Source organism: Sarcophilus harrisii, chromosome 2, assembly GCF_902635505.1.
Source record: "Sarcophilus harrisii chromosome 2, mSarHar1.11, whole genome shotgun sequence".
Lineage (NCBI taxonomy): Eukaryota > Metazoa > Chordata > Mammalia > Dasyuromorphia > Dasyuridae > Sarcophilus > Sarcophilus harrisii.
In genome coordinates this window covers 118,353,631-118,378,362 of record NC_045427.1, presented here as the reverse complement: position 1 = coordinate 118,378,362, position 24,732 = coordinate 118,353,631, and the positions used below count along the sequence as shown (strand labels likewise).

Here is a 24,732-nt window from a genome sequence, read left to right as displayed (position 1 = left end):
TCTGATTCTTTGACAAATAGCCCCTGGGGCTTTGTCATATGGTGAATGTTCCCTTAGAGGGTATTTTTTTGAGTCAGTTTGGGAGTGATAATGAAATGTGCTATAGACCCTTGGGAAATAAGGATTGTTTTATGTTTTGCACATTTGTATTCTCAGAGGTTTGGTACATAATAGGTACTTTAGAAAATACTTGTTAGTTGATTGATTTTAACTTGCTACTCATCTTTTTTGATTCTTAGGTCATCATGAGGATTATTATCCTAATCTAGAATCTTTCATGTTTCCTATGTCTACTTTTTGAAAATTTTTAGCATGAAAAATTTTAGGTCATGCATCAGTGTCATTGCTCCAATTTTGTATTTTCATCTCATCATTTAGAATACTTTGCTGGTATTCTTGGAATAAGGTTCCACAGTTTGAATAATACCATAACTTTATAATGTAAAGTTGTAAACGACTCTTGTTATTTAACATACACTTTTGTTGTTGAGTTCCAGTTGTGTTCTACTCTTTGTGACTCCATTTTGGAGTTTTATTGGCAAAAATACTAGAACGGTTTACCATTTTCTTCTCCATCTCAGATAATTTTTTTTAACAGATAAAGAAAATGAAGCAAACAAGGTTAAGTGACTTGTCTAGGGTTACACATTTAGTAAGTGTCTGAGGCCAGATTTGAAGGTAGGAAGATTAGTATTTATGACTTCAGGCCCAGCACTTTATCCACTGTGCTACCCAACATCTGCTTGTGTAATCCCAAATATTCTCTAAATCAGAGTTATCAAACTCATGTCCAGTAAAACTTTTGAGTAGGGAGGGAACCAAATTAAAATGTAATCGGGAAATGTTTAACAAAGCAAATAAAAATACAACGCAAAATAGATAATGTTTATCTGTGGTTTTCTGAATTAACATGTAGCTTATGAGGAATGGTTTCTCCTTGAGTTTGACACTACTGCTCATACTATAATATAACTGAACCAAAATTTTTACTTCCTATAAATACACCAAGTTTATCCATTTGCCTACCATAGTAAGAATGACAGAATTATTTTATACTGTGGTTTGGGAGTGGTCTTTCTTTTCTACCTGTCCAATGAATTTACCAAGATATTTGAAATTTAATTCAATTGAGCAAACATAGTGTTTATATGAAAGACTGTGCACTGTGTTAAGTATTTAGAGATGAAAATGAAACAGTTATTGCTCTGGTCAGTCAACAAATATTTATCGAATGCCTGTTACTGCTAGTCATTGTGCTAAGAATTGGATATGTTGATGTTATATTCTACTAGGGACAGGGTGGGATGAAGTATGTAAACAGATCAGCCTATTCTGGTTAATTTGAGGAAGGAGAGAGCATAATTAGGAAAGCTTTGTATAGGATATGTCAGTTTACCTGAAATGTGAAGAAGAAAAAAGCCAGGATACAGGTAATATATTACCATCATGGAAGAATAAAACAGGCTATTGGCACTACCTCCAGCAAGTCACCCAATTGTCCTGTTACATTTTATCTCATGATTCGTATATGTTTTTGCTATCTTTTATGTAAGTACAAGCAACAGTATAGCATGATAGAAAGGAGTAAAAAAAAAACCTGTATTCATAATCCCAGTTTTGCTACTCCCTAGTTATGTGACTGAGTGAAGATTGTCATGTCTCTGGATTTCAGTCATTTTATTTGTAAAGTAGAGATAATGCTGCCTTTATTTTACTATGTTTTTGGGAGTAACATGCCTTGTAGAAAGTATATTCCTTGAACACAAGCATTATCTAATTTTTATTGTGGTTTTCTTGATGCTTAGTAGAATGCCTTACACATAAAGGCACATTGGAGGAAAAATATTTGAGCTAAATCAAATTAGAAAACTACAATTCCGTATTATGTAAGTAAGAGGATTTTGAAAATGAAGAGCCTTAATTATACTGAGTTGGTGGATTGGTTTGGTCAAGAAAAAGAAACAATAACGATTCAGAACTTAAAAATGAAGTAAATAATAATACTAAAGAAATTTGAGTTCAAAATTGCTGATATAGAGTGACTGAATTTTTTTTTTTGTTGCTTATAGCACTCTCAAAGATAATTTGTAAGACACAGAATAGATATGATCACTATCCTCAAAAGGATTTGTTCATTCATGCTGTTGAATTATAAATAACATGAGTATTGAAATTAGAAACAAGTTAACATGCATCTATCTTTTGGACTTTGTTGAAGTAATGTAAAATTGTTACGACTGCTGGAGATTTAGTATTGTCTGGAGTGCTGAACATCTTTGCATTCAAATCATGCCTCTAACATAGAATAAATAGCTCTGTGACTGTGGGTAAGTTATTCCTTTTCTTTGAGGCTTGGGTACTTATCAAAGATTGTCTAGTAAGTTACGGGCAGATTGCTGCTGAAGAGATTTCCCAGTTGATTCTTTTCACATATTCTTTTTCATTAATAAATTATTTTTGTTAATGACAACACATTTCCATAATACTTTAAGGATTTCCAAAGCAATTAGTTGGTGTGATGGATAGAGTGCTGGGCCTAGTCAGGGAGAACTGAGTTTACATTCTGCCTCAGATATTGTGATCCTGGGCAAATAACTTAGCTTTTGTTTACTTCAGTTTCTTCAAATAGAAATTTGGGAGATAACCATAGTATTTAGTATCTAATAATATCTAGTATTTCAAAGATCAAATGAAATATTTTTGAAGTACTTAGCACTGTGGTAGGTACATATAGGCACTTATTAAATGATTGTTTCCTTCTGCCCTTGCAAATATAAGACCATAAGTTTAGAACTGGGATAAGGATAGCAGGAAACATGTAGTTCATTCAATATCCACATTTTGTAGATGAAGAAATTAACATCTAGAGAAATTAAGTAATTTGCTTAATGTGAGACATATTGATCCATTGGTCTTTTCCTTATATCATTTTGACTCCACAGTTCAGCCTTCTAACTGTTTTTTAAAGTTAGTTTCCCTGGTTTTAAACCCTTGGTTTTTTTTTTAACTTTTTAGCTTAGTTTAAAAAAAAACAACAAAGAACCTTGCTTTATAGTTTTTGAAACTTAAAACAAGTCTTCTATATATCTGGGCAAGTTCTATCTGATAATTTGTTCACCTGCACATATTTGCTCTTTTTTTGCAGTCTGGTATTTCCCCTTTCCCTGACTCCTGCTCCTTAGGATACATCTATTGGTGCTAGACTTACATAGACTCACATTTGACTGTAGCCTTACCATAACTCAGAAATTCTGAGAATCAAGCAATGTACTCGTTTAAAGGTATTACACCTTACCCACACCATCTTTGTTTTTCTTGGGTGCATTTTTTGTTAGCATCCTTTATACAGCTTCCTTTTTGTAGTTCCTTGCCTGTAATGTATTTCAGTCTGCTTACAACCACCATGTACTTTTCTGTTGCTTTTTAGGTGATATTAAACTTCAATTCTTCAGAAAGTGTAGTTATTTAATAACTCTCAGTCATTTAACAATACCAAAAGAATGTTGTGATGAAGTAGATGAACCTTTTACTTCAGGGAGAAGCTTGGGTTCATTAAACAATTTTGGAATTTCCTAAAGCCAGTTTAATTTCTTTTGCTCCATTTCTGGGTTCAATTCATTGCTTCAATTTTGGATTCTATTCATGGCTAATTTGCAGTATTGATATTAATGAATGAGCTCTATGTTTTCTCCCCTAACCAGTTCCATATTTTACTCCGGATATAGGTATTTCTTACCCACTTTCCTTTTTTCAGAATGGGAAGATAGGTTCAACTCTTTAGAGACATTATATACCTCATTTAGGTTCTGTAGGGTCCCAGGGCTTTATTTGATTAGTACAGTTCACCTGCAGCTGGGTGGCACACATTTACAATTTATGTTATTAAGCATGCTGTTGCTCCTGGGTGTTCTGGACTGCAGTAGGCTAAGCTGATTGGGTGGCCACACTGAATTAGGCATTACTATGGTGAGCCCCATGGAGTGAAGCAAGCACATTGAGTTCTTTATTCTCTATATCTTTAACTCAATTGTGCAGGGGTAAAGATGTGGTTTGTGGTTTGCAAAAAAGCCTGCCTTTAATTTTTCTCATACTCTCATCAAAGATGCTATATATATATATATATATATATATATATATATATATGTGTGTGTGTGTGTGTGTGTGTACATGTATGTGATTATACATATAAAAGTTTCATACAAGGAAAGTATGTTTATAGTTTGGCAGCTTTGTCTCTGTTGCTTTTAAAAATGATTTTTCCCCATGTCTTTTAGCATCTTTTTCTCTTCCAGTGCCCTGACAATAAATCTCTGGCAATCCTTAAATTTGAGTCATTTCTAGGATAAAACCTCTTCTGTTTATGTTTGACATTGTTTATCTTTTTTTTTTTTTTTTACATTTTAGTTTTCTTCATTGCTATTTTTACTTCCTCTAGTTCATTGGTTACTGTGAGGTAAGAAGTCACACATGAAGTAGCTCCATTGAATTTGATGGGGAAAGAAACCAAATAAAACATGTTTAAAGAATCTTGGTAGGTCTTTTCCATGTTTTGTCTGTTTTTTTTTTTTTTTGGTCTCACTTTTAATGCCCTTTGGATGACTTTGCTTAATTGGGTCTCTTGGTAGTCTTTGTTTAAATTGGTTTTCCCCTTCATTTTTTCTTACTGCTTTATGAATTTTAGTATACTGCTCACAGGCTTCCACTATCTTTCTTTGTGAGATTTATAAATGTATGTTCTAAAGCATAGTTGCCTTTGGTTGCCATATTCTTTTACTTGGTAAATCAGTGAAATGTGAGTACTGAATGAAGTAGTTTTTGGGCCTTTAAAAAATCTTAGCATGATAATTAATTCATATCAGTTTTATTACCATATAAAATTATTATAATCAGTGTTGACATTCTTTCCTTCATACCCTTCCCATTTTTGCTATAAATTTTATTTAAAAACATAGGTCAAATTGGAGTTAATTGGATGCTATTCTTTTTTCATTTTCATTCTAGCTTTGTATTAATTTTGATTTTCATTCTAACATGACAGTGGTTCAACTGCAAATAGGCAGCTAATTCTGGAATGACTCCTACATCAACAATGATTTTTTTCCTGTCTCTTAAAATATAACCATCAACTTTTGTTGTGATGTTTTTCATTTGTTTATCATTTCCAGAGTTTCCTGATTGTTTTTATCAAAGAGAAAATATCATGATATATAGATGTTAAAACTTTAGTGTCATATCTAAGACTGTAGCCTTCCTCATTTCTTTATGGTGAATCACATTTTTCTACACATTTTTGTTAATTTCCTATCTTCATCCTTACATTGAAGCTTTAAAAAATCAAAATGCATGTATTGATTTAATTTGGAGAGTTTTATCCATTTCATTATAGAATTTCTCAACTTTTTCATCTGCTGCAATGGATGTGGGCATACTTCTTGCAATTATTTTCTTGGTAGCCTTTTTGCAGGTACTTTTCATGAGCATTACAATATAGAATGAATTAATGCCACAAGAAATGATGTTTCTTGTCATTTTGGGATACATAATACCTGCTCAACCAATTTCCTCTTAAGGAGAATCTGTGAATCACCAAATCTATTCATTTAGTTGCAGTTTTCTTCTATGTTCTTGTTTTGGCATTGAAAATGTCAAAATTATATAATTCATTTTCTCCAGTAGTATTTCTATTTGTTGGTCATCAGCCCAGGATTTCACCTTTAGAATACCAACAATTAAACTGGTTTTAAAAACAATCTAAATCTTGTGATTCTTTGTACTGTTTTTGTACTTCTAACATTAAAAAAAAATTGTTGCCATCCCTGCAAAAGTGGAAGGGTCTCCATGTGATTAAGAATCATTTTGTATTTTCTTTTGTTTCAGGGTGTTTCAGTAGCCAAAATAATCCATCAGAAAATGATTATTTTATTTAGTCATTCAATCATCAAATATTTATCTATTTTCCTCTTAATAGTACTTTGTTTTTTTTCAATTACATGTAAAGAGATTTTACAATATTTACTTTTATAAGATTTTGAGTTCCATTTTTTTCTCCTTCCAGAAAGAGGGAGGGAGAATTTTTTTTTTCTCCCAGCAAAAGATAGTCTATTCAGGAACTACTGTCACCTTTATACCGCAATGAAGCATTGGAATACGACTTAGAGTAATAATAGTATCGAAGTTAATTTCTATATTTATTTGATTCATTCTTTATATTTACCCTTGAGATTTACTCACCACAAAAGTTAGCAACTTGGCTCATTTTCATCTGAATCATATCCATGATTCTTACCTTCACTGAAACTTAGAATAATAAAAACTGACCTTTCAGATTCATGTAGTCAATGAAACAATTGCTTAGATCCAGGGGCTTAGATTTCATCTTCAATTCAGAGTACTTGTTAAGTTGATAATAGGACTTGAAGATGGAGGAACTTATACTATTCTTAGCTAACCATTCATTCTGTTACAGAATTCTGCACTGGGTGGGAGAAACAAGAGAATAATGTTAATAGACTAGTCTGTAGTCACTTGCAGTTGTCAAGAGGAACTCTTAGGTCAGATATTAGTTAAGTGGAGTGAAGAAAGGAAGAAAGCCAAAAGGGTCAGTTTCTGAGTTGAGAAAAGTTGTGCTTTATATTTTTATGCCTTCCTGAGATGCAAGGTTGGGAGAAAACTGGTTTCTTGCTCACATGAAAGAACCTTAGTAATAAACCGAGGCTATTCTTTCTAAACAAGGAGGACAGCCAGACAGCTACAAACGGCTGTTTCCACAGTGATGGAAGCATATAGACCACCCAGGAATCCTGAAAGAAGCTACTTGACAGGGCAGCTATTTAAAATACGATTATGGAGCTGAAAGAGACTTCAAGACATATGATACAGGAGGTAAAAGGGGACCTGGGAGACCATCAAGTACAACCTTTTCATTTTAAAGGTGAGGCAAATGTATCTAAGAGAGATTGAGTGACTTGTTGAAAATAGAGCAGCTAGAGTCAAAGCTGGATCTAGACTCCAAGGCCAGGGTATTTTCCTGTTTGCCATGTTAAAGCTAAGGAGAATGTATAATAGACAGTATAGAAGTGGACAAATGCTGTTTCCAAACCAAAACTGAAGCAAGGAATGAAAAGGATGAAGGAGTAATTTCAGCCTTTTAAGAATGACTAAAATATGGAACAACTACTGGTATAGGTTAGGCAGATGGTATAGTATAGGAGAGATTTTCTTTAGTGGAGGAGGGTCTTATAGAATTCTCTTTTGAAGAAACATTTGTACTGGTGGCAGCATTTAGAAGAGTCACCCAAGAGCCTCATGGGAAATTGTTCCTACTGAAAGTTTTATTCCTTCCAAGATTTTAGGATGTGATGGTAAGGGCAGAGAAAAGTGTCTTAAAAATAATAAATGATGGTAATAAACATAATCATTTTAAGTTGTGATTTTTTTCTGGAGAGATCAGTATAAGTCACTTGTACTATTTCCATCCTACAATCTCTAAGGTACTATAAAGTTAGCACTCTGGCTGCTTTTAAGAGGCAGGATGACAGACTGAAAAGTCCTGGGCTTGAAGTCAGGAAAGTTTATGATCAAATTCTATCCCCCTAGCACTAGTCAATGAAATGCTGTTTCTTATCTGCAAAAATGAAATTAATCATTACTATAGGACCTAATTTTTAGGGTTGCTCTGAGACTCAAATGAAATAATATGTTAAAAGCTTTAACATTTAAGGCAAACCCTTAAAGCATTATATAAATATCATTATTACCTTCATGATTTAGAGATTATGTCTTATGTAAGCTTATGTTTTCTAACGCCCAGAATATATGTAAGTATCTAATGTATGTTTATAAAGTTGAATTAAATTTAATCATTTCAGGTCATTTATAGAACTAGAATATGAAGGAACCTTAGTGGCCATCTAGTTTAATTGTCTCATTTTACAGAGGAGGAAACTGAGGCCCAGAAAAATCATATGGATAACTGAGATGGGATTTAAACCTATGTCCTCTACCACTTCGAGCCAGTGCTCTTTCTTGTCTGTCTGGAGATAGCTTGAGCATTAGTGTTGTGCTTATTACTTTTAAATACCAGGAATTCTATTTGCCCTGCAAAGAATTTATTTGAGAAGTCAGAGTGAATCCATTTTTAAACTTGGTATCTAAGAATGGTTGGTTATAATTATTTGGCAGATTTTTAATCAAATCCCATGGTAGATTTATAAACAAACTGGTAGAGTTAGCAGTTTTATCTCCTGTTTCCAATCTATTTAGTGCTGTTTTCTGCAAAAGAACAACTTTTTCTCGTGAAAAAAACCCTTATTGGAGAAGATTGATTATTCAATGACCTTTTCCTAATTCCTCCCTAAATATTTACAGTGCACTGGAGACAAGTAGTTTCCCTCCTGTGGTGGGCTTCCATTATCAACTTCTGATCTACAAAGAGAGTTCCTTAATGGTCAGCATTTCCCCTCCCCCATTGTTGTTTTATGGCTCCATGTTGGATGGTGAATTCTTTTAAGAAGGAATTTTACTCTCATAGCCCCATCTTCTCTAGGGATAGAGCTAGGTGATGGTTTGGCTGTTGTCAGATGTGGTTTTCAGCTGCACTTCATGAAAATAATTGATAGTGCCCTTGGCCTTGCTGTTCTGTGTCATACTCTTGAATCTCTTAAATCCTTAGGGTCAAATTCAAATTCGAACTGCTTGGGTGGAAGCTTTCCATATCTTGTCATGAATGACACTGTACTATTATATAGAATATTCATTTTGGAGAGTTTCGAATAAATGGCCATGTTCACTCTTCAGTATGGTGCAGTGGAATAATGTAATGGAAACCACATTAGACTATGAGTTTGAAGACTAGACCTGGCTTTCATTCTGTTTTGTTGCTGGCTGGGCAAGTGACTCACTTTTCCTAAAAATGCAGATTGTTCATTTGTAAAACAAGGTATTTGATATTTGTACATTTTATCTTATAAGTTCTTTGTAAACCTAAAAGTGTTGCCATCACAATACTGGAACTGCTTTCTTCTTTGGGTGATTTTGTGGTAACTATTTTTGATCTTAAAAAAAAATTTGAGGTAACTATTTTGTAAACATTAAAGTAGTATTTAAATGTTGAATTTCTATTATTACTGTTGAAAATAATGCCAAATTTCTATATGATAGCAATAATAGATAATATCATAGTGTCTTAATATTTGCAAAGGTGACCACATCACATCATCTTATTTGGTATTATTCTCACAATAAAACTGTGAGGCTGGTACAGTTATGATGCCCATTTTACAGATGGGAAAACTGAGACTGGGAGAGGTTAAATGATTTGCCCAGGGTCATACAGTTAATAAATGTTTAAAGCAAGATTTGAACTTGTAACTTCCAGACTCTTAAGTCAAGTGCTTTGATTTTCAGCTGTAATCTAGGCAAATAAATGATTGATAACATCCTTGGCCCTGTTGTTCTATGTCATATTCTTGAATCTTTTGCAAACTTGGGGCCAAATTCAAATTCAACCTTATCTGAAGGAGTCTTCCCAGATATTATCATCTGAATTTTTGAAATAATACAATAGTTGGAATGAAAGTGAAATTTTCCACTTCAAGATTTCCTATAAACAGATTGACTTGATTTTATTTTTCTGATAGTTGAATCAATAGGGTCCTAGAAGTTCTACTCACTCTGTACACCATTATTCCATGAAAATGTCATTATTTTTAACTTTGAAAGAGCTTGGATCTTTGGTAAATTTTAAAGAGATTGCACCGAGGATTTTAAGGATTACCTATGGGAAAATGCAATTAAAACTTCATTAGATTTTAATAAAGATGACTTTTTTTTTCATTTCTTCATCTTTCTTATGCAGAAATGAAATGAAAATCTCTTTTTTATGGAACTGGTTATTTTTTTATAAACATCAAATAGACCTGAAATGTTCATTTTAAAATCAGAAGTTATATAGATAGCCATGCTGTCCTTCTCTCCCCAGTCATAATGACCTTTACAAACTTTTCCTGCAAAGAAATGTGATAAAACAGTTTACTTTGTATGACCTTTAGTTCCAATGTCTCTTGAGCTCAAAGGACCTTGTGCCCATAAAAACTAGACAGACCACAGGATGAAGCAATGTTTTGAGGAAAGTCTTGTTTAGACACAGTGAATAAACAAGGAGACTGAGCAGACCAAAAAGCCAATGATAAAACTGGACTTGGAATGTTTTTGTGAGTAGATCAAAGGCTGGGATAAAATTTAGACTATGGAATGTTGGAGCTGTTATTGAACTGAGTGAACATAGGTCCTAGGCTGGGATCTTGACCATCATCTAAATCTAGGTTCTTAACTTTTTTTTGTGTCTTAGATTTCATTGGAAACCTAGCGAACCTATGATCCCCTTCTCAGAAAAATATTTTCAAATGCATAAAACAAAATGAATAGCATTATAAAGAACATAGATTATATTGGAAAATAGTTAAGAAAATGTATTTTAAAAACCTAATATTTCTGATGCTAGGTTAAAACCCTGATCTAGATTACTTTGGGGGGAGGACATAAACTTATTTCATTTTAGTATATTTCTCTCTCTCTCTCTCTCTCTCTCTCTCTCTCTTTCAGACATAGTGAGAACTTTCCCTTTTTTGTGTTGTGCTTTTTCATTTTTTTTTTTTTTAACACCTGAAGGTCCGTAAGGTTCATCTGAAATTTGGAAACTGTATTTGTTCAAGACAAATTGTAGATGAAATGTGGCCATGGCAGATTGCTATATTAATTTAAGTAATGTAGTTATTTGAATGGGATAAATACACTTAATTCTCCTTTCTTCCTTAACTGAAACTAACTTACATATTATTTTTGAAAATTAAGATTGTAAAAATTCCATTTTTATTTTGCTAAATTTTCCTAATCCTTACTTCCTTTACTAAAACCAAACATCCTTTTTTTTCCTATAGCAGATGTTCTTGCTCCCAGTTCCCTTACCAAAATTGGTTAATGGTATTTAGAGCTAAAAGGGACCTTAGGGATTATCTAGATTAAACATTCCATTTTACAAATTAGTTAACTGAGACCTTGGAAGGTAAAAGGACTTATTCAAGGTCACCTAGAGTGTAAGTAGCAAATTTAGGATTCATATATCCATCTGTTTTTTCTTCATTATGTTAATTTTTAATTGTCTCCCCTATTTTTAAAACTTTTAAATTTTTTCAATTATCCAGCATTTACTTTCTCTTCCCTACACTTCCCATCCCACTTGGGGGTGGGTGGGGGGGAAGAAAAGCTTTCTTAAAAATTTGCATAGCAAAACAAAACAAGCTCCCACGTTAACTATGCATCTTGAATTCATCATTTCTCTCTCTCAGGAAGTGGTTAGTATGTTTCATCATCAATCTTCTGGCATTGTAGTTGGTCATTGCATAGATCAGAGTTGTTAAATCTTTCAGTTTTGTTATCATGCTTTGTTACTGCATAAATTGTTCTATATCGGTTCATAAAACTCTTCCCAGGGTTCACTGAAAACATTTTTCATTTCTTCTTATAGGACACTAATATTTAATTTGCAGCTCAGTTCTAATTAGTGTGAAAAATTAATCCTGTGAATTGGATGTATTATTTAAATGTACACTTTATATTCTATTGGGCCTGACAAAATGATCATATTTTACATAATTATAACTTCCAGGAGTGGGAATTTGCATACATAGGACCTCTTCATGGGATTCATAGGTCATAATTTATTCAGCCATTTCACAACTTATGGGCACACCATTAATGACCAGGTCTTTGCTACTATAAAATGTGATGTCAGAAAATTTTTTTGCATATATGGGTCCTTTCTTTGCTGTCTTTGTGGAAAAAATGCTTTGTTTTTTCCCTTTGACTTTACAGTTAGTGTTCTTTTCACTACCACTGATAGCTATGGCATATAAATAACTTAGAAAGGTGTGTGTATGGAATTATACTTTTCCCCTCTTTATCTCAGGGCTATTGTGAGAATCAGTGAACTCAAATCATGTAGTTCAGAGTAGGTATTTAATAAATGATTCAGTAGATAACAGATATGAAAGCATTTTGAGAAAAAAACACTAAAGATGAAGGTCCATAGCGAATTTTCATGACTTCGAATTAATGATATGATGAACTAAAAGGGTTTAGGAACTTTAATAAATTATTTCACATATGCTAAGCATTTTGAGGGGGGAAAATCACTACAGTTGGACAACTAAATCCATGGCTTTTCATGCTGTATTTCTCTTCCTAGGTTTCTCCGGGAATTGCGTTGGTTGTGGAAAGAAAGGATTCTGTTACTTCACTGAATTTTCCAATCACATCAATCTTAAATTGACCACCCAGCCAAAGAAACAGAAACACTTAAAGTATTATCTGGTTCGGAATGCTCACGGGACTCTCATGAAAGGCCCTTTAATCTGCTGGAGGGGCTCCGGTTAGTTAGCCCAGTTGGCTCCACAGGATTTTGCCTTTCACTAACTTTGAGGGGGGTCTGAGTTAATGGCAAAAGGATCTGCTTAAGTAAACAAAGAGTCCCCAGGCTCTGAGGATGACCTTTATAGTGGGTTTAAATTTTAAGATATTAGGACAATTTGATAATAATTGCTGCTTTTTATTAGAGATGACTACTTTGTAATAGACGAATTTAAACAGTTTTAAAATTGGAGTGAAAGTGATATTAGAGACCCTCCTACCCAATCCTTTCATTTTATAGATGAGGACTTGCTTAAAAATCACACAGAGAATAGAAGGATCAGAAGGGGAAAACAAATCTAGATCTCTTCCCTTTGGGAGAGAAAATAAGCATTTGTTAAATGCCTACTGTGTGCCAGTCACTGTGCTAAATGCTTTACAAGTATTTCATGGGATTCTAATAACAATGGTTTTGTCTTAAAAAAAAAAAAAGTTCCCAGTGCTTAGCATAGTGCTTGGCATCATAGAGTCCACACTTACTAAATGCTTGTTGACTAACTTAGACAAGAATTAAGGGTAGTTTCCTATGATCCCTTTTCCCTTTCTTTCAAATGTCTAGTTCCCTTATCACTTAACCATCCTTCACAGTGACAATGTGGTCTTTACTTTCATTAGAGAAGTTAAAAACAAACTATAGGTCCAAGGGTGAAATTTGTTATTGATTGTGGTTATCAGATAGGGCTTTGTGCAAGAGTGGCACTCGAGTTGGTTTATAAAGAATGGGTAGGAATTCAGTAGGTGAAGAGCTGGGGAGTGAAGATATTCCATGTATAATGAATTGTGTGAGCAAAGAGATGGGAAGGTATGTATGCTTCCTCCTCTCTTCTCCACTCTTCTCCCCTAATCATGGCATTTGCCAGTGGAACCAATATCACATTGCATTTTCTTTAGTAAATAACATTAATTGCTTAGCTTGATATGACTGACACTTCACCTACACAGAAGATAATGTAATCAATACCTTTATACTAACTTTCTTTCAGTAGAGCTCCGGAGCAGGCAGACATCCTCAAGCACTTGTTCTAATTCACTGTTCCAAGCTCCAGAGAGTTCAGTGCCCCCAGCTGCCTTCACAAGTGAGCCAGTTCTAGTAGCAAATCCAAGTGTTCTGATGGGAACTCAACTGACAGGTAAATGATTGTAAAAAATAGTTTCGAGATATTAAATCATTTTCCATGTACTTATTATTATTTACAGGATGAACTAACATATTTCTCTTCTGAGACAGAACTTTAATTGAAAAGAAATACTGTCTGATTTATATAGCATAGTCTTCATTTCAATTACCAACAGGTAGAAAAAAATTGTATCTGTTATTCCTAGGAAGTGGAGGAAGACAGTATGCTCTAGGGGGAAAGAATGTTGGTTTTGGATTTAGAAAACCTAGATTCAAATTCATACTCTGCTTTTATAATATGCGTTTAATACCTGAATGATCTCGTCTTGTTGAGGGCCATCATTTATCCTTTTTTTGGGCCTCAGTATTCTTATCTGTAAAATGTTAAATGAAAGGATTGGACTAGATGGCTTCTGAGTTCTCTCCCAACTTTTTAAAGCTATGATTCTATGATTTTTATTTAAATGTGTTCCCTGAAGGTTAAAAGTCTTTCAAATCAAAATTACTTTATCAATTTTGTATATTTTCATAAACTTTAACTGCTGGAGTATAGTGGATTGAGCATTAGGTGGAGAGCTAGCATGATACAATTGAAACAATCCATATATTCTGGTTGGGTGGGGTAGGGGAAAAGGTGTACAACATGTTTGTACAGAATTCCCTCCTATTTTTTAGCCCTGAGTCTGTAGGATAGAGAGTCTTACCTTTATCTGTCAGGGACTAAGATACTTAGCTATATGACTTTGAGCAAGTCTTTAACTTTAGTTTGCCTCAGATTGTCACCTGTAAAATAGAAAAAAAATTAACATCTACCTTCTAGGATTGTTGTGAGGTTAAAATGAGGTAGTAATTTGTACAGTACTTTGCTAATTTTAAAATATGAATGTTACTGCTACTACTACTACTATTACTACTATCCTCTTTGGTAATTTGGTAAAAGCCTATGTACCTCTTCTCAGCATAATGATTTGAAGTGTGTGGAAAAATACATAGGATCATAAAGGAAACAATTATAAAGAAATATTATCAAAATATATTAGAATATTTTAAAAATATATAAACTATTAATAATTTCTGCTCTAGGACACTTACCTATCTACTTTGCATTGGAGGAATATAGTAATCAGAGTTATTTTTGACTTATTTATTTTTTCCTTCCATGTGTTGCTGTTAAGAAAACCAACAAAAGATTGATTGTCTCCCTCCTTTCTCCTCAGAAGGACTGAAGTCCTCTCTTCCCCCTTATGACAGAGTGGAGGAAAGAGCAAAGATAAACACAAACACCCCAAGAAACAAACAAAAAGTTATTCACCTTTGTTAGAGATGTTAAAGATTGTGCTGATGATATTTGTGATTTTTAACCTATAGGATGGAGTGTTATCATAAGTAGTACAATAGGCATGATAGTTTCAGGGTTATATTTTTAAATGGTCTTTAGATCCTTTTTTTTCTTGTGTGTTTCAAGAAGTTATAATGGGTATATTTCCAGTAAAAGAGCAATATTAATAAGTGGCTGTCAAATCCAAAGATGCTAGTACGTGATGCCTTTTGTAGGTCTGACAAACCAAATCATTAACAAACATGCATAGTATAGGACAGTTGCTGTATTTGAAAGCCTCTAGGGATGCTTTGTGAGTGCTTATGTTTTTGTATAAACATCACTTGGTACCATGTGGTTCTAGAGCTAAGTCAGGACTATTCCCTTAACCATAGGGTGACTCATTAATCCCCAAAGTAAGTCCTTGTTCTCAAGTTAAAAACACTAAAGAGTCATGGAAATTTATAGTCTCTTAGATAATTTATTGAGTCTGAATAAACTCAGATTCCACAGGTAGTTGATTGATCCTATCTCTTTATTAGGGAGTCCTTAGATCCTGTGGCTAGTTCAGGGTTAAGAGTAAATTAGGTAACTGAAACTATTATAGTCCTTTGCAAGTCCTATCCTAGTTCCAATCTGTGTTCTCAATGGGCAGTTATGGGGAATCACATTGGAGTTGTAGAGCTTTGTATAACTTTCAGACTTGTAGATCAACTCAGTTTGTACTCCTTGAAGCACATGTGGGAATTTATATATGTCCTCTCAGAGGAGATGAAATATTATAGTTTGTTGACTCCAACCTCAAGAATAAATTTCCTTCATGAACAGCTTATATAGTAAAATGGGGAAAATGCTCTTAGATCTAATCATATCATGGTGAGCTTCTCTCTTCTTTGGTTTCAGGCACTACATCTGATCATCCTCTTCAAATGTCAGCAATGAGTCCAGCTGTTTTCAATGGGAAAGATTCACCCAAGCATCAACAATTAGTGAAAAACAATTTGTCAGTCCCAACAAGATCCTCGGTATTAGGTAGCTTTGCATTTCTGTGTCTATCCACAAAACAGGTCACATTCAGATCCCAGCCTATGGGGTTAGAAGTATTTATTTCCTCTTGCTCCTTAGGAACTAATAATACTAGTACTGATAAATGTTCATTTGCTAAAGAATTTTATGTTTTGGATTGTATCAAGCCCACAGGTATGTACTGAGGGTGATGTACTATGGAGCAAGGACAGAATGGTATGGCGATTAAAGCATTAGATTGGGTGGTGTTGGATCATAGCTCTTGAGCTGGATAAATCCTCAGAGGACATTAAGCTCAAACACTTTACTTTACAACTGGGGAAATAGAGACCCAGGGAGATGAAATGACTTGCCTCATTCAAGTAGTAAGCATCAAAATTGGGATTTGAATCAGAGTCCTCTGTCTCCAGAGCAGTGGTCTTTTCACTGTGTCACATTTTACTGGCTGTAAAAATTTGGTGAAGTTCCTTCATCATTCTGTGACTCATTTTCTTCAGAAGCAGGATGGTAGAATGGTTAGAAGACCCCTTTTGGACTTAGGAAGACTCAAGTCTTGCCTCTAACACAGTAGCTATGTGGCTAGGGTCAAGTCATTTAACCTTTTACTGACCAGACAACTATCATAAATTACAGCTGAGCTTACTTTCCAGTTTCCTTCTGTGGAAGAAACTTCCCCATTGATGAAATTACCAAAGGGGTTGGATGGATGGATGTGTGTGTGTGTGTGTGTGTGTGTGCATGTGCATGTACGCCTGTCACATAGCATTGTAATGAGGATTAAATGAGAAAATGTACCAGTTGTTGATTTTATTATCATTGTGTTTGTGATAAGATACAGCCTCTGTCTAAGAGGAACTTATCTCACTGGACATAACAGACATATATGTCCACAAAACCACTAGTGAATAAATAACAATGGAAATGATAGCAGAACCCAATTATATTAAACAGGCTTTAGGTGGTATGAAAGAGTTGGGAGGAAGGGTGGATGAATGTAGAAGGAGGAGGTGGGACTGAAGTTTAGTCCTGAACAATGAGTTAGAATTGGAGAGGAGTCAGCTGAGCATTTTATTCAGGGAATCGCTATGAGCAAGGAGGAGATGAGATCAGTGTGAGCAAAGGATGAAGGTCTAGAGTAGAAAAGGTGTATGCTAGGGGACAAGTAGGAAATCAAATTGAATAGGGCCATTAAGGCCATAGTATATCCCATAAGCAAAATACTCTAAATTTTAAAAATTCTTAGATCTTTTGTGACTTTTAGTGCAACAGTGCCAAAGGGAAATAGCAAATTTAGTACTCAATCTTTAGGGCAGGTAGGTGGCACAATGGATAGAGCTCTGTGTTTGGAATAAGGAAGACTCTTCTTCATAAGTGTTTGGTCTCAGACACTCACTACCTGTGTAACCCCTGGGAAAGTCACCTAACCCCGTTTGCCTCAGTTTCCCTATCTGTAAAATGAACTAGAGAAGGAAATGGCAAACTACTGTAGTATTTTGATAAGAAAATCCCAAATGAAGAGTCAGATACAACAGTAATGACTTGATTAAAGCTCAGTCTCAAATCCTAGATATTTATTTCCTTTGGAACCTGAAATAAATTTTCTGTTCTTCCTACATAGAATGAGTACATATTGGTCCAGATATATTGGTCCCACAAAATATGCAATCATCTAAACTGTGATCTTATTGAAAGGAAAAAAATACAGCTTTGGATTGATGCAGTTTCTTAATATGTACCCTCTTCTTTAGCTTCATCTCTCTCTCCTCATTTTGGATTTTGTAATCAGTTTATTTGAAGGGATACAAACTCTACTTCCTAGATGGGGCCCAGCCTGGGTTGAGATCAAGGTTATCAGGGCACTCTAATTTAATATAATTTTTATTCTTCATCTTTATTGATGAAAAGTTCCATAACTTCACTTTTCTGGAGACCTAGGAGCCAGCAAAGTTCTTGATAGGATTGAATTTGGAATGAATTTAATAAAATGAGATTAAAAACTCTAACTTTATATATACAAGATGGAAGAATAGCCATATTGTTGTAATAATTTATGACTTTAAATGCAATGTGAATTAATAGTATGACATTGCATTCAGAAAAGTTAATGAGAACATAGGCCCCATCAATAGAGTCACAGTGTATAGGATTAAGGAAATGGTGATTTCACTGTACTTTGTCCTGATCAATGAGAAATGTACCAAAATGAGATAGGCTACCTCAAGAAATAGTGGGTTCCCCATTTCTCCCATTCTTTTAGGAAAGACTGGATGATTGCTTTGTTTTATAGCAATGTTTATGTAATTTATAGGTAAATTGAAATGGATGGTGTTTGAGATCCTCCCAACTTGAAATTTTTGGGATCTATACTCAAGCACTAGAATTTTCAGTGAGCTTTTTTTTTTTTTTTTAAGGGGGCTAAGATTGACACATTTCATCAATTTTTTTCTTTATATTTTTAGAATATTCCCTCATTTAGCTTTAATGCTAAGTGACAAGCCACACTGGTGATACCATACTAAACTTAAAACTAGGTTCCTTTTTGATAATTGTTACATAGTGTATCACTGACATTTTATTTGAAGCCTTTGGAATTTGGGTAGGACCTTCCAAAATTTGTACTTTGCTGGCATATGTTGTAATAACAACAACAATAATAGCATATATATCTATATATATGTACATATATATATACATATTATACATATATACCCATATATGTATGTATATGTCTATGTGTGTGTGTATATATATATATGTATATATATATATATATATATATATTTATAAAACCTGAAAGTTTTCAGAAGTCTTTGCATAAATTCTGTGAGGTATTTTCTTTGACAGATGAGGGAAAGGAGGTCAAGAGAGGCTATTGGACTTGCTTTTGCTCATAATCGTACACCTACTAAGTGTCTGGGGAAAGATTTGAACTTGGGTCTTTCTGATTTAAAGTTTCATATTCAAGGGCAGTGAGGTGGCTCAGTAAATAGAGCACTGGCTCTGGAATCAGGAAGAGCTCAGGTTCAAACACTGCTTCAGACATTTGGCACTTATTAACTGTGTAATCCTGGGTAAATCACTTAACCCTATTTGCCTCAATCTAACTGCCCAGACTCACTTTCTCACTAAGATAATAAGGCATCATTTAGTGGAAGACATAAATATATAGTCATATATATCTATAGTCATATGCATTTAGATAGTAATTAGAGAGCTAGATTTTGAGGTAGAAGAACTAAATTCAAATCCTGCCTCAGATGCTTTCTAGCTTAAAAGCTAGAAAGGTTTGAAAGGTTATGAAACCTCTCAGCCTCATTTTCCTTAATTGTAAAATAGAAATAAAGGAAGCGCCTGTGTCATAGGGTTATTTAACAGGATCAAAGTGTGAGATAACACATAAAACTCTTTGCAAATCATAATATATTTTACAAATGCTACCTAGCGTGTATGCAGGTATACACTGACTCACCAGCTTTTGATGCTTTGAATAATTCACTAGCTTCCCTCCTTTACAAATGTCCTGCAAATCTCTCAGTGGGGAATGGAGGTGATCCTAGGCTGGTGAAGGCTGGACCAGTGAAGTAAAAACTGACAGATTATATATACACAGTTGCTAAGCTCTGGCTACTGATATTCCAAAGGCCAGTCTAGTTAAATATGGAGAAAATAATCACCAGTAGTGTGACTGATTTATGATGAATTTTACCATAGTGGCAATCCACAGCTTGAGAAAGGAACATTTAAGTAACCTGACTTAGTCACCAAGGTATTGACTATTAATATACTTCATGGATTTCCTCCTTGAAATAGTATTTGATGGGAAGCACACATGGAGAATTGCTGCCACCTACTGGTGACAACTTGTTAAATGTAGGTTTATGAGCCAGCTTAATTTTTTTTTTTTCAGTAACAGTTTGAAGTACTAAAGTCTCTAGACATAGATTTATAAAGTGGGTGGAATAGTTGTGTGTGTGTGTGTGTGTGTATTTATATATATATATATATAGATAGATAGATAGATAGATAAAGAGGGGGAGAGAGGGAGAGGAGGAGATTAAAAAAACACACACACGGCATTTATTGTTTCTTGAAAATATACCAGATGCTTATAATTTAAATCAAAGATATTTATATGAAGCCAAACATCTGAGCCTTCCATCAGCTCAATCTTGTAATGTCAAACGTTTTAAGGCCTGCTAGCAGGAATACAAAAAACAAAAAAAAATCCCCCTCAAAATCATGAAAATACTGAAAAGGTTTGATTGAACTTTGATTGAAGTTAACAAAATTGTTAATTCTAAATGTCTTTTAGGCACTTTAACTAACTCGGGCCCTCCCAAGAAACGCCACAAAGGATGGTCTCCTGAGTCTCCATCAGTTATAGACCCCTGCTACACACAGACAGGTACACACAGGATGAAAAATGGTAAGTGGCAGCAGGGCAATTTTACGACATTGGCTTTGGGCCATATGAGAGGAGGGAAGAAGGAGAACTCTATGTAATATTCTATTGGGTTACTAGTGAATCCTGGGGTTTGGTGCATTTCCTAAAGAGAATTCTCATCAGAGCTCATTTTGATTATAAGTTTGCTATGAAAAATAAACCACTTAGCATTAATAATAATATTTGTAAAATGTTTTAAAATAGTTTATGAATTATAATTGTTGTATAAGTTATATATAATTTATGAATTAATGAATTACAACTTAAATAATTTACAAATAATTTGTAAATTGTTAATTTATATTTGAGCTCTTTGTAGGAGAGAAGGACTACAAAATCAGTTATGTTTTATATAATTGCATATTGACTCATTATTATGCTAATCCTATATTAAAATGTAGGAGAGAGTGGGATAGCAGAAACTGTAGCATAGTAGAGTTGGTCTTGAGTTAGAAAGACCAGAGTTCAAGTTTTCCTTTGTCATGTGTTCACTTTGTAACCTTGGCAATTCACTTAGTGCCCTCAGCAACTCTCTAAAACTATTAGTTACATTGTAATTAAAAGTGATTATAAGTTATACAAATTTCCATTTTGCATTTGTGAAGGGAGTGTATACACTGAGAGTTCTCTACATTCATGAAATTGGGGCAACAAGGTGTTGCAGTGTATAGAACGCTAGTCCAGGAGTCAGGAGGACTTGGGTTCAAATGTCCTCAGACATTTATTAGCTGTGTGCTTCAGAGACAGGTACTTTCCTTCCCAAAAATAATTTGATGAAATCATAGGTTTTGACCTGTTCTCCTCTTCCCTACAACCAAATGATGATAATTAAGGCAGAACATCAGTCTGAGAATCAGGAGATGAAAGTTTGAGTTCTGACTAGCACTGTGCAGGCTTGGAAAAATCACTTCAGCTATCTCAGCCTCAGTTTTTAAAATGTCTATTTATGATCCTGTGATCTAGAAAATGAGGATAGTAATGATTGTCTTTTTAACTTCACAGAATCCTATTGAGGAAAGACTTTTTGAAAAACTGAGATATTTTATGGAAAATGTGATTCTTATAAGCCTTCATGCCATGAGAATAAATAAAAGCTGACATTAAAAAAAATTAGTGGCTAGATTATGATATCTATAAAAGGCCTCTTTCAGAGGGCAAAAGTGGTCAAGGTTTTGCTATGTGGGTTGGTGTTGTTTTATTTTTTGCAAATGCCCTTTTGAGTGTGTTTGACCCCTTCACTTTGGTGATTGCATTCTTAGACAATGCAGGAGTGCCCTGTCTGCCTCAGACAGGTTTGTTGGGACCAGCCACAATCTCATCTCCTGTGGTAGCTGCTGGAGAGCCTGTTTCTGTTCCTGATAACTTACTGAAAATATGCAAGGCCAAGCCTGTTATATTTAAAGGTAAATACACCAGGAAACTCACTTGGAAGCTGTTTTGAAGAGAAATAAATGTATTTTTACAGTTATAAAACAGTAGAATGTCAGAACTGGAAAGAACAATGGCACAAAATTGACTACAAGCTAAATGTAGGTCAACAATATCGATGAGCAATATGCCATGGTTATAAAGATTTTAAAATGTATAAGTGGCATTAGTAGAATTATAAAGATCAAAACAGGGGAGATAATATTGCCACTGAATTCTATACTGCTTAAAGTATACATAAAGCAATGGATTTTGGGATGTTGTAAGTCCAAGGTATTATCTGTATTTGTCCCTTCCAAGATCAATAGGTATGGTAGATGATTCCCTAGGAAAGAGGGGAGATTTTGGGGAGGCAGTGGAACATCTCTGCTATTAAATTCTAAGTATAGTTCTTAGAATATATTATGTATTTAATAAATGCTTGTTGATCAGTTGAGACTCTAAGACAAGTCTTAGCCTCAGTGTTAGCACTTATTCCCATCCCCAAAGGATTGAGATCCCCCAGGAGTTTTTTTTCTTGCCAATAGCCATGTGGTTCCTTTAGCGCTGCCCCCTTGGCTGTTATCAGTTATCCCTCCACTAAGCATTCTCTAGAGGAACTTGCCCACTTCAGGGAGCATATGATGGAGGCAGATAACATGTATAAGCATGGTGTTACTGGTTTTGGTTTGTTAACAGGAGAATTGCTTGCCAAGGAAACAATTTCGTTTTTTTCCCCAAACCCAAAACACACTAATGGCACTGCTTAATTTTAGCCTGGAATCTTTTGGAACTGAGAACCCTCCAAGATTATGCTCATTTTAAGTAAAAGATAGAAAATTGAAAAGGAAAAACTATCCTATTGTAACCTCTCCTTCTCTTGATAATCTATCAGCCGTTCTTCCTTAGAAGTGAAAGGTCAAGGTTTAGTTTAGAACAGGATGAAAAATTAGGATGGAATTCATCAGAACAGAAGAATGAAATGGAATTCAGGAAGAGGCAGAGTCAATTTAGTTGTTAGTAATCTCTGGGCCTTCTGCTTCTTTATTTGTTAGTCCCTGTGCTCCATCTCAGGTCTCAAGACATGATCCTGGAGAGACCTCTTTGTCTGCATCAGGTGTGCAGTTAACCTGAATCTCAAGGCAGGTTATACATTTCTTTCTGATCTGATGAAGATGAATAAGAATCAAGGAGACCCTGATCAATAAATTGCTATTCTGGAAAAACTAAGCAATCAATTTATAATATAAAAGTCTCTCTACTCTTTAGGTGCTCTTTGAGCTTGAATCTGAACCTGAATAATCTGAATAGAAATTCTTATTTTATTAACTCAGCAAAGACTGTTGTGGTTAAGCACCTATAAGTTACTTTTCTAGGCATTATGCATGGGGTAAACTTTATCTAAACTTTGTATCAGCCCCTATGTTAAATGCAGTAGATGCTAAATATATGTTGAATAAATGGAGAAACGTTCCCTGCCCTCGGGATTTTTAATCTAGCTTTCAGCAATGAGTCATTCACATATATTAAAAGTTAGATACTAAATAAATTAGATACTATAAGATAGTATAAGTGACCCCTTCAGCCATTGCTACGTGACCATAAGCAAGTTACTTTACCTTAGTCTATTTCCTATAAAATCGGGCAATATTTAGATGTTATTATCTGTAGGGTCAAGCTATCATAGAAAGCATTTATTAAGTGCCTATCATGTGCCAGACACTGTACTAAGCAATAAGATACAAAGAAAAGAAAATCAGTCCCTGATCTCAAGAAGTTTATAGTGTACTGGGAAAGATGACTTGTAATTGATTATGTCCAAGCAAAATATATAGGATAAATTGGAGATAGTTTATGGAGGGAAGACATTAATCAATAAACATTGATTAAGTGCTTACTATGTGCCATGCATTGTTTTAAGTTTTGGCACTAAACTTTGAGAGGGATCAGAAAAGGCTTAAGTGATGGGATTTCAGGTGGTACTTGAAGGCAACCATGGTTCCTTCTACCTTGGACATCCAAGCCCTGCAGAGATCTAGAGAAGAGAGAATTAGTTTTCTATAGAAATCTATATAGTTTTCTACAGTATCTCCCCAAAACTATATAGTTTTCTATAGTTTTCTTTCACATGAAGTTTTGTGACTTCATGAAGAAAGTGGAATTTGACATGATTTTCAGATAAGTGCTCTCTAGACTTTCAACTCCTAAAAGTCAGGGATAGTTTGTGCAAGGGGTATGTGAAACAAGATTTTATGCAATGTATGGTAAATGATTATGCTTCTTTTCTAGGTCATGGGAACTTCCCCTACCTCTGTGGCAACCTTAGTGATGTCATAGTAAGTTCCCTTTTGTACACGTGCTACCAGAATTCTCAGTCGATATCTCGAGCTTATGAACAATATGGTGCATCTACGATACAGCCCATATCAGAGGAAATGCAACTTTTACTGACAGTCTATTATCTTGTTCAGCTTGGTGAGTATCTTTTTTTTTTCCAATATAGGGAGGAGGATTGTAGAATGTGATAAATTTGATGTAATGTAATAAGGCTGCTGAAAAATTGTGATGGTAGTCTGATGTGGGAAATATATGTGTGTGCATGTATGTATATATATGTATATATACACTTATATACTTAAAGTGTTTATAAAAGCTTTTAAGACATTATGAAGTCATTATACCTATCACCTTTTTGTTATAGAATGTGGGTGAAAATGTTTTTAGCAATGAATGAAATCAAATGATGCAAAGTTGAGTAAAACTGAGTTTCCTTTGCACCTATTTCAAGTATTTGAATACTTGTTTTTTTCTCATTTAAAGATAATGTTTGAATTTGTTTTAAATTTGATTAAGGATACTTCTAGATGTTTGTACTATAAATTGAAAACACATTCTTAGCATTTCTTCTTTATAAAACTGTATGGTGACATGGAAAGAGCACTGGATTTGGATTCA

The 24,732-nt window shown here is 34.3% G+C and overlaps 1 protein-coding gene across 10 annotated transcripts in view; it reads left to right on the top strand.

Annotated features, from left to right (window-relative positions):
- Positions 1–24,732, top strand: part of GREB1 (growth regulating estrogen receptor binding 1) — a 157,314-nt gene that overhangs the window by 55,176 nt on the left and 77,406 nt on the right. For 6 of the 10 annotated variants that reach the window (XM_031950668.1, XM_031950669.1, XM_031950670.1 and 3 more), the window contains exons 5-10: positions 12,245–12,427; positions 13,449–13,595; positions 15,804–15,932; positions 20,239–20,352; positions 21,630–21,773; positions 24,067–24,252. In XM_031950668.1, coding sequence (XP_031806528.1) covers positions 12,245–12,427; positions 13,449–13,595; positions 15,804–15,932; positions 20,239–20,352; positions 21,630–21,773; positions 24,067–24,252 — 903 coding nt within the window. Of the gene's footprint in view, positions 1–9,333; positions 10,212–12,244; positions 12,428–12,936; positions 13,268–13,448; positions 13,596–15,803; positions 15,933–20,238; positions 20,353–21,629; positions 21,774–24,066; positions 24,253–24,732 lie in introns of those variants that run through there. The other 4 variants (XM_031950674.1, XM_003757968.3, XM_023494703.2 and 1 more) reach the window with 4 other exon arrangements.